The sequence below is a fragment of the Piliocolobus tephrosceles genome, chromosome 10, assembly GCF_002776525.5.
Source record: "Piliocolobus tephrosceles isolate RC106 chromosome 10, ASM277652v3, whole genome shotgun sequence".
Lineage (NCBI taxonomy): Eukaryota > Metazoa > Chordata > Mammalia > Primates > Cercopithecidae > Piliocolobus > Piliocolobus tephrosceles.
Window position 1 is genome coordinate 106,520,659 of NC_045443.1, and position 15,639 is coordinate 106,536,297.

The 15,639-nt window shown below is 44.7% G+C and overlaps 1 protein-coding gene across 1 annotated transcript in view; it reads right to left on the reverse strand.

Annotated features, from left to right (window-relative positions):
- The window catches only part of SVOP (SV2 related protein), a 102,888-nt gene that overhangs the window by 69,787 nt on the left and 17,462 nt on the right, over positions 1-15,639 (reverse strand). The window contains exon 2 of the mRNA XM_023199050.2: positions 695-855. Within this exon, the coding sequence (XP_023054818.1) occupies positions 695-855 (161 nt within the window). The remainder of the gene's footprint in view (positions 1-694; positions 856-15,639) is intronic.

Consider the following 15,639-nt stretch of genomic DNA (forward strand, 5'->3'; position numbering starts at 1 on the left):
TCATCATCACTATCATCACCATCACCATCATAACCACCATCTTCATCATCATCATCACCATTGCCAACCTTATCATCACCATCTTCATCACTATCATCATAATCATCATCATGATCACCATCCTCAACATCATCACTATAATCATCACTATCCCATAATTATCACCATAATCATTATCATCACCACCACTATCATCACCATCATCACCACCACCACCACCACCACCACCATTTTCATCACCATTACCATCATCTACACCATCTTCATCATCATCACTATCATCACCATTGCCATCCTTATCATCACCATCTTCATCACTACGATCATCACCATCACCATAATCATCACCATCATCACCATCATCATCACCATCATCACATTACTATTACGATCATCACCATCATGATCATCACCACCATCATCATCATTACCATCATCATCTTTGTCATCATCATCATCATTGTTACTGCCATCCTCAGCCAAGTGATGTGCAATGATGCTGACTGGCAGGGATTGTGATGTAACCTTGCCTGCTGAAGTAAGCCATGTAGGCTCAGTCCCCACTTCCAGCTCCACCCCTTGGCCCTCTGGGCCCTCCCAACTGCCCCTTCACAGGAGCCCTCTGCAATTGCCTGCTGGGGAGGCAACCTTGACAGTGGCTCAAGCTGATTCCCCAACTGCAGGGCCCTCTCACCATCAGTGGGATTGGCAAACTCCTTGGGCACAGCTGCCCCATCATCCAGCTCCACAGCCTCTAGGCCCACGCGGACCCCTTCAATCTGGACTTCATGCTCTCCTGAAGCCGTGTCGTCCTCTGACCTTGCACTCTCACCTGTGCGACGGAATTTCACAACCCTAGAGAACAGAACAAATCTGGTCAAGATGGCTAAAGCTTCCCCCAAATGGCCTTGCTGCACAGTTCTAGTGACCAAGACAGGTGAAAGACTTCTTCTCATGGTTTGGAGAGTTGACGAATGGGGGTTAGCATTTCTGTTGAATTGGACTGGGGTTGGGGAGAGTGATAACTTCAAGAGTTATAATGTCAAGACTGCCATGTACAGTTGAGCAGATTGGGCACTGCCCAATTTCAGGGTTTCCTATTCACATAGTAGGTTGTGATTGAGGATATCTTTGTTTTAGGCCAGAATACTGTTTGTGAGTACATCTGTTTCAGATTTTAGACTCATCTGTCTATATCTAACATTTTGGTCATTTAAAGATCACATTAGGCCCACAAAAAGTTGCTCACACCATATTTCTAAAAGTTTAAAGAGGATGCCATTTTTTAGAATAGAGACAAGGTTTCACTATGTTGCCCAGACTGGTCTAAAACTCCTGAGGTCAAGTGATCCTCCCTCCTCAGCCTACCAGAGTGCTGGGATTGCAGGTGCGAGCTACCACACTTGGTGCCAAAAAATTTTTTTTTTATTTATTTTTATTTTTATTTTTGAGACGGAGTCTCACTCTGTCGCCCAGGCTGGAGTGCAGTGGCGCCATCTCGGCTCACTGCAAGCTCCGCCTCCCGGGTTATGGCATTCTCCTGCCTCAGCCTCCCGAGTAGCTGGGACTACAGGCGCCCGCCATCTCGCCCGGCTAGTTTTTTGTATTTTTTAGTAGAGACGGGGTTTCACCGTGTAGACCAGGATGGTCTCGATCTTCTGACCTCGTGATCCACCCGTCTCGGCCTCCCAAAGTGCTGGGATTGCAGGCTTGAGCCACTGCGCCCGGCCCAGTGCCAAAATTTTTAAATTGGGAAAATTCACATAAAAAGCCAGAATCCCAATGTCTCTTGGAAAAAGTAGAATATCTCGCTGTCTGAAGCCCACATTCCTGCACTGGAATTGTGCTAGGTCTGGGCAGTGGTGGCCCCTGGCCCACCCTGACTCCAATTTTAGATGGGTCATGCACTCCACGGTTGACCACTGTCTCCTCTTCTCTAGATTATCTCCAGCCCTAAGGGTCTTTTGCTAGTTATCCTTGCACTTGCTCTGTGTTCCTCTTACTTGGCTCATGGCCCCATTTGTCAGGCCCTGTAGGCATTTGAGTTTGAGACCCCATGGGTCCCACTCTCATGCAATATGTTCCTTCAAACTATGCTGTTGCTTGTTCCTCTCCAGGAAGCTTTGATTCTCTGGGAAGTCGTTTCTTCTTCTGGAACTCAGGGGCAAAATTACCTGTCTCCTTCCAACTTTGTCACTCTCAAACACAAAACTCCTGCTGTCTGCCAGCCCTAGGGTGGGTTTTGGGGTTATAGCACTGACGAGACAGATGTGTTCTGATCCTTGTTTCTCAAGGAGATAGTGATACCGAATGTGCAAGTCCTTTCTATCAAGGCTTTGAGTCCTTACAGACATTTTGAAGAAAGTTTGGGGTGCTGAGTACTGTGGATCATGCCTGTAATCCCAGCACTTTGGGAGGCTGAGGTGGGAGGATTGCTTGAGCACAGGAGTTCAAGACCAGCCTGGGCAACATAGTGAGATGCCGTCTCTACAAAAAGTAAAAAACTTAGCTGGACATGGTGGTGTGTGCCTGTGGTCCCAGCTACTTGGGAGGCTGAGGTGGGAGGATCGCTTGAGCCCAGAAGGTTGAGGCTACAGTGAGCCGTGATCATACCACTGCAATCCAGCCTGGGCAACAGAGACCCTATCTGAAAAATAAAAAGAAAGAAACAAAGAAAAGAAACAAAGAGAGAGAGAAAGAAAAAGGAAGAAAGAAAAAGAAAGAGAGAGAAAGAAAGAAAAAAAGAAAGGAAGGAAGCAAGGAAGGAAGGAAGGAAAAAATAAAAGGAAAAGGAAAATAAAAAGTCTGGCTGGGCATGTTCACTCACCCCTATAATCTCTACACTTTGGGAGGCTAGGGCAAAAGGGTCAGTTGAGTCCTGTAGTTCGAGACAAGCCTGAGTGACATGGCAAAACCCCATCTCTACAAAAAATACAAAAATTAGCCAGGCATGGTGGTGTGCACCTGTAGTCCCAGCTACTTGGGAGGCTGAGGTGGGAGGATTGCTTGAGCCCAGGAGGTGGAGGTTGCAGTGAGCCAAGATTGCGCTACTCCCTCCAGCTTGGGTGACAGAGCAAGATCCTGGGTTTTTTTTTACTTGTTAAAAAAAAAAAAGAAAGAAAGAAAAAGAAAAAAGTCTGGAGTTACATGGGGCATGAATAACAGAGGTAGTATATGAGCAGATGGAGTATACATTTGATCCATGTTTTTAAAAGGTAAATAAAGAGAAATATTTAAGTTCAAAATACTGCTATTATTAACGATTGCATCATTCCATGTATTTCACCAAAGAATAACTGTTGCGCTGGCATAGAAAGGGTAAATCTCTGGATTTCAGAAGTACAGGGAACATACCCTGCTTATGAAGTTCTAGAAGAGAAAAGACAGATCAAATCACAGTAATTCTGTAAACTCCTGAAACTCCACTCCTTGGCAAGGCTGGGCTTGGAAAACCTGAGCTGTCAAGCTCGTCTTGGCTGGAAATGCAGGGCCCAGCACAGGGTTGGCAGACAGACTGGCAGAGTTTGAAGCTTGGTGCTAACATTTTACCCCATCTACCACAGTCACCTCTAATAGATCAAGTTTGTGCTCTGTGCAAGTTCCAGCTGTTTTCCGTGCACTCGATCTGCATAGCACCTCTCTGAAGTTCATGTTATTATCACCATTTTACAGACAAGAACACTGAGGCCCCAGAACTCACATGGCCTGCCCACAGTCCCATAACTAAACAGGCATGGAGCCAGGATTCAACTGCAGTTTTATCTGGTTTAAAACATTGTATTCCTGGCCAGTGAGAGGGTAACACCTCTTTAAACTCTTCCATTGCTTCCCATTTACTCTATTTTTTTATAAAGATATTTTATTTTGAGACATTTCGAGCATATAAAATTACACACGTAACAATGAGTGAAATCTTTGTTTCTGCTGTTTAACTGAAGGATTAGACATGTGAAATCGCCAACATTTGTCCCTAGTTCAGTTGAAGCCACCCTGTCTCCGTCACTCACATCTTCACAGGTATTTCACATTTTAAAATAGGCAAAGGACTTCAGTAGACATTTCTCCAAAGAAGATAGGCAAAGGGCCAATAGGCACATAATAAGTTGCTCCATATTAGGGAAATGCAAATCAAAATCACAACGAGATACCATAAGATACAGGTTTTCACTCTGTCACCAATGCTCTTCTTTGATGGTGGTGGGGGGGCTGTATAGGCATCATTATTCGATTTAATCCTCACAGTACCTTGAGAGGTGGAGACTATTATCCCCACTGGATAAGACAAAGAAATAGTCACTCTGAGCCTCAGTTTACCTCTTCTATACATTGGTGTAATAATTGTGCCATAAGTGAGGTGTCGTAGAAGAAAATAGTGAAACAGATTCTTTTCTTATTGTGGTGAAATATACATGCCATAAAATTTGCCATTTTAACCATTTTAAGTGTACAGTTCAGTGACATTAAGTTTCACCTGAAACTGTCCCCATAGAAATCAATGCTCCATTTTCCCCTACTCAGCCCCTGACAAGCACCCTTCTTCTTTCTGTCTCTACGAATTTGACTCCTCTGGGGATCTCAGATAAGTGAAATCACACAGTATTTTTCCTTTTGTGTCTGGCTTATTTCCCTTAGCATAATGTCTTTAAGGCTCATCCATGTTGCAGCACATTGCAGAACTTCTCTCCTTTTTAAGGCTGAATAATATTTCATCGTGTGGACAGATCACATTTTGCTGATCCATTCATCTGTTGATGGACACAAGTTGTTTCCATGTTTTGGTTATTGTGAATAACGCTGTAATGAACATGAGTATATAAATATCTATTTGAGTTCCCGCTTTCACTTATTTTAGATATAGACCCATAAGTGGAATTACTGGATAAAAGAGTTACTCTATGTTTAATTTTTTGAGGAATTGCCAGAACGTCTTCCACTGTGGCTGCACCGTTTTGTATTCTCACCAGCAAAGCACAAAGAGTCCAGTTTCTCCACATCCTTGCCAATACTTGCTATTTTCCATTTGCTTGATAACAGCCATCCTAATGGGTGTGAGATGGTATCTCATCTGGTATCTCATTGTGATTTTGATTTGCATACTCCTAATATTGAACAACTTGTTATGTGCTTATTGGCCCTTTGTTCGTCTTCTTTGGGGAAATGTCTATTGAAGTCCTTTGCCTATTTTTAAATTGGGTTGTTTAACTTTTTGTTGTTGAGTTGTGCTTCTTTCTATACTCTGGATACAGATCCCTTATCAGACATACTATTTGCAAACAATTTCTCCCATTCCTTAGACTGCCTTTTTACTCTATTGATTGTGATCGTTGAATGTACCAAAGTTTGAAAAAAAATTTTTAATACAGGATCTCATTCTGTCATCCAGGCTGGAGTGCAGTGGCATGATCACGGCTCACTGCAGCCTCGACCTTCTGGGTTCGGGTGATCCTCCCACCTTAGCCTTCTGAGTAGTTGGGACTACAGGTGCACACCATCATGCCCGACTAATTTTGGTTTTGGATGTTTTTGGGTTTTTTGTTTGTTTGTTTGTGTTTTTTGTAGAGATGAGAGTTCACCATGTTGGCCAGGCTGATCTTGAACTCCCAAGCTAAAGCAACCCATCCACCTTTGCCTCCCAACGTGCTGGGATTACAGGTGTGAGCCACCATGCCAGGCCGAAAGTTTTAAATTTTGATGTAGCCCAATATATCTACTTTTATTTTTATTATCTGTTCTTTTGGTGTCATATCCATGAAATTATTGCCAAATCCAATATCATAAGGCTTTTCTTCTATACTTTCTTCTAAACTTTTATGGGTTTAGGTCTTTGATCCATTTTGAGTTAACTTTTGTATATGGTATTAGGTAAGAATCCAACTTCATTCTTTCACATACGGACATCCAGTGTTCCTAATACTATCTGTTTAAAAGACTGTCCTTTCCCCCACTGAGTGATCTTGGCACCATTTTAAAAATCATTTAATCAAATCATATGATTTGAGAATTTATTTCTGAGCTCTGGATTCTATTCCATTGATCTGCATGTCTATCCTTAAGCCACACCTAAGTAAGTTGTAATAAGTTTTGAAATCGGAAAGTATGAGAACTTCAATTTCCTTCTCATTTTTCAAGATTGCTTTAGTCATTCAGGGTACCTTAAGAGATTCTATATGAATCTTCAGGTAGATTTCTCTTTCTTCCTTTCTTTCTTTCTTTTTTTCTTCTCTTTCTTTCACATCTCACTGTGATGCCCAGGCTGGAGAGCAATGGCACGATCTCGGGTTACTGCGGCCTCTGCTTCCCAGGTTCAAGAGATTCTCCTCCCTCAGCCTCCTGAGTAGCTGGGACTACAGGCACATGCCACCACACCCAGCTAATTTTTGTATTTTTAGTAAACATGGAGTTTCACCATATTGGCCAGACTGCTCTCGAACTCCTGACCTCAAGTGATCGGCCTGCCTTAGCCTCCCAAAGTGCTGGAATTGCAAGCAACAGCCACTGTGCCCACCCTCCTTTTTTTCTTTTGACACAATGTCTTGCTCTGTCACCCAGATTAGAGTGCAGTGACACTATCCTAGCTCCCTACAGCCTCAAACTCCTGGATTCAAGTGATCCTCCTGCCTCAGCCTCCTGAGTCGCTGGGACTACAGGCACGCACCACCACACCTAGCTTTTTGTTAGTTTGTTTCGTAGAGACAAGGATCTCATTGTGTTGGTCAGGCTGGTCTCAAACTCTTGGCCTCAAGCGATCCTCCCGCCTTGGCCTCCCAAAGTGCTGGGATTAGGATTTTTCTGTTTCTGCAAAACAATGAGATGGGGATGTTTGTGCAAGCGATTTACTAAGGAAATACTCTCAGAGAAACCCACTGGGAAGCAGGAGGAGGCAGGAGGAAGCTAAGAAAGGATGTAGTTCCTGCTGAGGTCTGGCCTCAGCCTGACCACACAGGGAGCTCGGGAGTGTGACTCGTACCACTGAGAAGGTCCCACCGGCGGATGTGAGGGCTGGGCTGTTACACTCTCATATCAGTCAGTCCTTGGCGGATGTGAGGGCTGGGCTGTTACACTCTCATACCAGTCAGTCCTCCCAGCAGTGGAGGGCATAATCTCCCAGACAAGGTGGCTCCCCTCCACCAGGGGCAATCCAGAGGGAGCCACAGTTGTGAACCAACACTGGCAATAATAGCTGGGGAAGTGCCAGCTTGCTAAAGGAATCTGCAAAGGGCACCAACCGTATCTGCTACAAAGAAGCTCCTGCAGAGTTATTACACAAATTAATTGTAAAGCACAAGACCAATGTGAGGGATTCATCATTGAATTCCCCTTCCTCGAACTCCTTGGATAATAGCCCTCGAACCATGCAACTAGGTATTGAGCATTTGCTATAAGCCAAGAGCTGTGCAAAGCCCTTTATATTATCTCCTGCTACCTTAACAATCAGCTTATGAATTAGGTACGGTTATTAGACCATTTTATAGACGAGGAAGTGGCTGCTCAGGTTATGGCAGTTAGCCTAGGTCACACAGTTTGAAGAAGCTGAGGCTTCAGTTTGGTGGTCTTTGGTAAGAGCGCCTTCAGTCCTAGTCACTGGGTGTCAAGTCAGTGCCTCTCCCAGGCATTCACGTATCTCAGGAACGAGGGCAAGGTCTAAACTGAGCTGGCTTGTGTGGGCAGGCTTGCCTGAGAGTGGAAAATGGTGTGTGTTCTGGAGCAAGAATCAAAAGGCACAGCTCCACTCCAGCCTGGTTGACAGCTCTTTGGACTGTCACTTGAGTCCAGGGGTTCTTGAACTGGATGCAGTCTCAGAATTTCCACGGGGTTAGTCACAACACGGACGGCTGGGCCCTGCCCCCAGAAGGTCTGATTCAGGAGGTGTGACCTGGGGCCAAACCGTTACACTTTGAGTGCATTCCCAGGTGCTGCTGACATCACTGATCTGGGGACTGTTCTTCTCGTGCATCAGAGGCAGGCAAGCGATTCTGCTGTTCCCCTGCCCCCAACCCCATCATGAAGCAGATGCACTGAGGGACTGAGCCCCAAGGAGTCCCCACTCTCTTGTTGGCTGAGCTGGGTGTCTACAGCTCACCCTCCTCCCCTGAGAGGCCTGTGACACAGGACTCAGGCAAACATCCTGCCAGCTGGAGCTGGGACATCCCTTACAGCTGGAAGGCAGGTGTCACTTAGGAGCAAAGGCTTGAAAACAGACTGCCTTAGGCCTGGATATCTGGTCAGAAGGTGGGACTAGGACATCTCTTAAGCAGTACTTGCCGGGCAAGAACACTGTTTTATTCAAAATAGGTATTTAAGAGGTCTGCGTGGTAGCTCACGCCTCTCATCCAAGTACTTTAGGAGTCCAAGGCAGGAGGATTGCTTGAGACCAGGAGTTTGAGACCAGGCTGGGCAACACAGCAAGACCCCATCTCGGGTTTTGTTTGTTTGTTTTGAGACAGAATCTTGCTCTGTCACCGAGGCTGGAGTGCAGTGGCAAGATATTGGCTCACAACAACCTCTGCCTCCTAAGTTCAAGCAATTCTTGTGCCTCACTCTCCCGAGTAGCTGGGATTATAGGCATGTGCCACCACACCTGGCTAATTTTTGTATTTTCAGTAGAGACAGACTTTCTCCGTGTTGGCCAGGCTGGTCTCAAACTCCTGACTGCAAGTGATCCACCTGCCTTGGCCTCCCAAAGTGCTGGAATTACAGGCGTGAGCCATCATCCCTAGCCTGTAAGACCTATCTCTACAAAAAAAAAAAAAAAAAGATTAGCCAGGCATGGTAGCACATACCTGTGGTCTTGGCTACTCAAGAGGCTGAGGCAAGAGCCTCTCTTGAGCCCAGGAGGTTGAGGCTACAGTGAGCTGTGATTGCACCACTGCACCCTAGCCTGGACAACAGAGTGAGATCCTGATTCTAAAGAAATAAGGAAGTAAACCAAAGTAAGTATTTAGTTACAGTAACTTCTCAGGGATACTGATAGAGATTATGCGGTGCTTTAAAGCCAGCGGTGTGCCTATAAACTGGTTCTCAAATACCCTCCCCCAACAATATTGATTTGTAGCATTTGCCAATATCTGTGTCCTAGATACTCCCACAATGGCTTGTTTCAGCCTGTCAGTGATTAAATAACAGGCTCCCCAAATTCTTGCATATTTAAGAATCCATCTGCTCTCTAGAACTGGTACCATCAGGCTCTAGCACATCACTGTTAAAAAAAAAAAAAAAAGAAAAAAGAAAAGTCCTCAGGGGTGCAGTGGCTGACACCTGTAATCCCAGCACGTTAGGAGGCCGAGGCAAGAGGATCACTTGAGTACAGGGCTTCAAGACCAGCCTGGGCAAAAGAGAGAGACCCCATCTCTATAAATAATTTAAAAATTAGCCAGATACAGTGGTGTGTGCCTGTAGTCCTAGCTACTCAAGAGGCTGATGTGGGAGGATCCCTTGATCCTGAGAGGTCGAGGCTGCAGTGAGCTATGATTGCACCACTGCACCCCAGCCTGGGCAACAGAAAGAGACACTGTCTCTAAAACACAAAACAAACGAATAAACAGAAACCTCCTGAAACAGCTAAACCTCAAAAATATTACACTGAGCAAAGAAGCTAGTCACAAAAGTTCACATAGATATGAGTCCACTTAAATGCAGTGTCCAGAATTCATGGAGACAGAAAGCAGATTAGTGGCTGCCAGGGATTGGGGGATTGCCAGGGAATGGGAAGTCACAGATTAATGGGTGGGGAGTCTCCTTTTGGGGACTAGATAGAGATGAAGGTTGTGCAACCTTGTAAAATTGCACGCTTTAATTGATGGTTAAGATGGAAAAAAATAAAAAATAAATAAAATGGTCAAAATAGAGCCAGGCATGGTGGGGGTGGGGGGTTGGGTGGCACATGTGTCTGTAATCCTAGCTAGGTGGATGGCCTGAAGCAAGAGAACTGCTTGAGGCCAGGACTTCAAGACCAGCTTGGGTAATATAGCAAGACCCCCTTCTTTTATTTTTTTGAGACGGAGTCTCACTCCATCACCCAGGCTCCCTGCAACCTCTGCCTCCCAGGTTCAAGCAATTCTCCAGCCTCAGGCTCCCAAGGAGCTGGGATTACAGGTGCGCACCACCACCCCCAGCTAACTTTTGCACTTTTAGTAGAGACAAGGTTTTACCATGTTGGCCAGGCTGGTCCTAAACTCCTGACCTCAGGTAATCCACCCACCTCGTACTCCCAAAGTGCAGGTATTACAGATGTAAGCCATGGTGCCTGGCCGCAAGACCCCATTTCGAAGAGGAAAAAAAGGTTAAAATGGTAGTTTATGTTATGTGTATTTTGCCATCAAAAAAAAAAAAAAAAATCCTTAACTCTTAGCACTGCTATGGATGTTATTAGAATCCCTTATCCAACAAATGTTGAATGGGCACCTGCTTTGTGCCAGGCCCAAAGGTGCTGCTGGGATCACAAAGGTCATCAGACTTCAAAGCCTTTCTGCAGTGCTCATAGTCTACCAGGAGGGGATAAGAATTTTAAAAACAAAAATAGTGATTACATATGGACATCATTATATAGATGGTTTGCACATTGTAAGAAATGCTGCAAATAAAATAAAGTGGGTGCTGAGAAAAGCTCATGGTGGGAGTGACATTTCACATCTGGAACCCACTCAATGAGGGGTGGTGTGAAATGGGCTACGAAAGGAAACTACAGATGAGTAGGACCCCCAGTCCCGAAGAAGCAACCCCAAAATCAAAAATGTAAACAGTCCCCTAAGGTATTCACAAAAGATGGACACATAGAGAAATATCCCAGGAAGGAAGGACATGAATGTTTGCGTGCACTCTCAATTCATCTTCAGGGATGAAGGCAAGGTCAATGGATCAGCACCCTTGACTCTGAGGACATCACAGAAAGAAATCGCTGTGTGGCCTGATCATCCTCCTTGAATACTCCTTTTGTCACATCTTCTCCACAAGGATCATCCACGGCTCCCTGCTTCCTTCTGTGGACTAATAGCGACCACTGCAGCCTTTTGGAAGGTAATTTGTGATATCTTTCACAATGTTTAAATGTCCTGTGCTGCCACCAGCTTTGTTCTGCTGGCAGTTCATTACAAGAATGGAAACAAGTAGGCGATGACTTACGATACTGATAATGGCTGATACGGGGCTAGGCACAGCAGCTCAAGTCTATAATCCCAGCACTTTGGGAGGCCGAGGCAGGCAGATCATTTGAGGTCAGGAGTTTCAAACCAGCTTGGCCAACATAGTGAAACCTCGTCTTTACTAAAAATACAAAAATTAGCTGGGCATGATGGCGGGCACCTGTAATCCCAGAGGCTGAGGCAGGAGAATCGCCTCAGTGAGGCGATTCACTGCAACAGAGGTTGCAGTGAGCTGAGATCACGCCACTGCACTCCAGGCCGGGTGACATGGCAAACTCTGTCAAAAAAATAATAAGAATAAAGAACAGCTGATATGGACTGTTAGTTTGCCATGTGTCTGGTCCAGAGTTCAGTGCCTTGTGGATTATCTTATTTAATATGCACTTCCACTATCCCTATTCTACAAATAAGGACAATTAAGCGCAGAGGGGCTGCAAGCTTGCCCAAGGTCACATAGTAAGTGGCTAAGCCAGGCTTTGGCAAAGTCATCTGCCTTCAGTGTCTCCAGTCCCAGCTCCCCTGCGATAGTCCCTTCTGCTGCTAGCATGCTGTTTGCAGCTTTGATTGTGATAATAGAACACTAGAAATGATCACTGGGACAGGGGTGATTAAATGGATATAGCACATCCACTTTTTTAATGTTTTTACAGCCGTGCACGGTGGCTCATGCCTGTAATCTCAGCACTTTGGGAGGCCGAGGCGAGAGAATTGCTTGATCAATCCCAGGAGTTCAAGACTAGCCTAGGCAACATAATGAGACCCTCATCGCAACAAAAAATTTTTTAAAATTATCTGGGCATGGTGGTGCGTGTCTGTGGTCCCAGCTACTTGGGAGGCTGAGGTGGGAGGATTATTTGAGCCTGGGAGGTCAAAGCTGCAGTGAGCCACAATCACACCATAGCACTCCAGCCTGGGCAACAGAGCTAGACCCTATCTCAAAAAAAAAATTAAAAATAAATCAATAAAAATGTTAGAACTTAAAGTATAATTTAAAAAATAAATAAATAAAATAAATAAATAAATAAAAATGTTAAAAATTTTTAAGTTGGCTTGTATCAAAATAGGCAAAAGGCAGAAACCAGCTAAAAGGCACAAACATCCAATAGATAAATGCATAAACAAAATGTGAACAATACATACAGTAGAGTATTATCCAGGCTTCAAAAGAAAGGAAATTGTGACACAGGTTACAACATGGAAGAACCTTGAAGATATTATGCGGAGTGAAGTAAGCCAGTCACAAAAGGATTCTACCTATATGAGGATTCTACCGACGTGAGTGGACCTAGAACAGTGACATTCACAGATATAGAAAGCAAGATAGTGGTTACCAGGGCTGGGGGAAGAGAGGACAAGGAGTTAGTGTTTAATGGGTACAGTTGGGGAGGATGAAAAAATTCTGGAGATGGATGATAGTGATGGTTGCACAACATTGTGAATGTACTTAATGCCACTAACTGTACACTTAAAATGGTTTATGGTCCTGTAATCCCATCACTTTGGGAAGCCCAGGAGGGCAGATCACTTGAGGTCAAGAGTTTGAGAGCAGCCTGGCCAACATGGTGAAACCCTGTCTCTACTGAAAATACAAAAATTAGCCGGGCGTGGTGGGTCATGCCTGTAATCCAGCAACTCAGGAGGCTGAGGCAGGAGAGTCACTTGAACCTGGGAGGGTGAGGTTGCAGTGAACTGAGATCGTGCCACTGCACTCCAGCCTGGGCAACAGAGGTAGACTCCGTCTCAAAAAAAAAAAAAAAAAAACTGTCAATGGTAAATTTTGCTTTACATGTATTTTACCACAAGAAACATACACACACACGCACATACATACATACACACACACACGCTGATCCGTAGGGGTCAACAGGGAAAGATTGTTGAGACTCATTATTAAATGTGCTATAAAATGGGCTGGGCACAGTGGCTCATGCCTACAATCCTGGCATTTTGGGTGGCAGAAGTGGGAAGATCACTTGAAGCCAGGAGTTTGAGACCAGCTTGGAGAACAAAGTGAGACTCTGTTTCTCCAAAAAGAAAAAGTGGTATAATAGGGTCCTGAGAGCTAGGTCCTTGATACTCTAAAACTTAAGCGTGGTCCCGGCCAGATGCGGAGGATCATGCCTGTAGTCCCAGGACTTTGGGAGGCTGAGATGAACAGATCGCTTGAGGTCAGGAGTTTGAGACCAGCCTGGTCAACATGGTGAAACCTCGTCTCTACTAAAAATACAAAAATTAGCCGGGCATGGTGACTCGTGCCTGCAATCCCAGCTATTTGGGAGGCTGAGGCAGGAGAATCACTTGAACCCAGGAGGCAGAGGCTGCAGTGAGCCAAGATGGCTCCACTGCACTCCAGCCTGGGCAACGGAGCTAGACACCATCGCGAAAAAAAAAAGAAAGAAAAACTTAAGTGTGGTTCTGAACCAGAGGCTCCAGCAATCCCTTAGGAGCTTGTTAGAAAGGCAGAATCTTGGTCAGGTGTCGTGGCTCATACCTGTAATCTCAGCACTTTGGGAGGCTGAGGCTGGAAGATTGCTTGAGCCCGGGAGCTATAGACCAGCCTGGGTAACAAAGCGAGACCCCCATCTCTACAAAAAATACAGAAATTAGTCGGCGGTAGCGGTGTTGCCTGTAGTCCCAGCTACTTAGGAGGCTGAAGTGGGAGAATCACTTGAGCCCAGGAGTTTGAGGTTGCAGTGGGCTGTGATTTCACCACTGCGCTCTAGCCTGGGTGACAGAACAAGACCCTGCCTCAAAAAAATAAAAATAAAAAAACAAGAAATGCAAGAAACGCAGAGTCTCAGACCCTGTCCCAAACCTACCGAATTAGTATCTGCATTGTAACCAGCCTTCAGGCAATTTGTGTGCATGCTGAAGCCTGAGAAATGTTGCTCTAGAGGAGTTATGCTTAGACAATCACAGACATTTGGGAAGGACATGTAAGAAGTCTAATGTTGGTTTCTTCTGGGGAGGATAACTGGATGGGAATGGGAAATTTTGAGAGAATACACATTTTTTTTTTTTTTGCTTATTCATTTTGGACCCTTCTGTAATATTTGATATTTTTAAACTGGGCATCTACTGTTCTTACTATAAATATAAATAACAACAGCAACTATTGACCATGCTCTAGTTGATGGAGCAGCATGCTGTGAAGTGTGGCTATGCTCTGCTTTCGTCTGTGAAGTGGGGATGACAGCTGGTTTACAGACAGTCGCGAGTATTAACTGAGCTTGATGAACAGGAAAATTGTGAGCAATGAGGAAATATGAGCTTCCAGCAAACTGTCTTCTCCAAGTCACCTCTCTACCTTGAGTTTGGAGTACATTGACCCTTGTAAAAAGTGACTTTGAGAAAATGGCTTAGCTCCCTGCAGTTTTATTTATTTTTTGAGACAGGGTCTTGCTCTGTCACCCAGGCTGGAGTGCACTAAAGCTCACTGCACCCTACAACACCTGGGCTCAAGCGATCCTCCTGCCTCAGCTTCCATAGTAGCTGGGACTGCAGGCATGCGCCACCATATCCTGCAAATTTTTAAATTTCTTATAGAGTTAGGGTCTCACTGTGTTGCCCAGGCTGGTCTCAAACTCCTGCGCTTGAGCAGTCCTCCTGCCTCGGCCTCCCAAAGTGCTGGGATTACAGGCGTGAGCCACAGAGCCCAACCTCCCTGCAGTTTTAAACCTGGACCTGCTCACATGTCTTCGCTGGCAAACCACAAGAAGCTACGGCACCTGTGTTTATTAAACTTTGTTTTAAAACAGAAATAAAGAAGGACCTTTGACATTAAATTATGCAGTCCTCAGAAAGCCAGTCTGCATTTTGAATCAGTCGGGTTCCTAAAGGAATTTATCAAGTACATGAGCCAAGATTTCCCGAGGGGAAAAAAAGTAATATGAAAGAAAAAGAAAATAGCAGTGGCATATGTTAAATATATGAAGGCTTCAAAACAGGCTGGCTCACAATCTCTTGCCATTTGTTGTATATGTATATATATAGCATATAATTTACCAAAATAGCAGGGAACATTTGTTTTACATAATTTTACTATTTAAGGAAGAGAAGAACTTGAGGAAATAGCTGTCAACCTAAAGATCTTGTTTGTACCACCATAGAATTTTCCTCGGTACCTTAAATTAGGGCCTGTGACTTGATTCAGGTATCGTTATTTGTTCATTTTTTTGAGACAGGGTCTTACTCTGTTACCCAAGCTTAGAGTGCAGATCTGGGCTCACTGCAGCCTCGACTTCCCAGGCTCAAGCAGTCCTCTCACCTCAGTCCCCCAGGTAGCTGGGTCTACAGCTATGTGCCACCATGCTTAGTGATTTTTTTTTTTAATTTTAGTAGAAACAAGGTCTTGCTACGTTGCCCAGGCTGGTCTCAAACTCCTGAGCTCAAGTGATTCCCAAAGTGTTGGGATCACAGGTGTGAGCCACCATGCCCAGCCCTGATTCAGGTATTTTATTTTATTTTATTTTATTTTATTTTATTTTATTTTATTTTATTT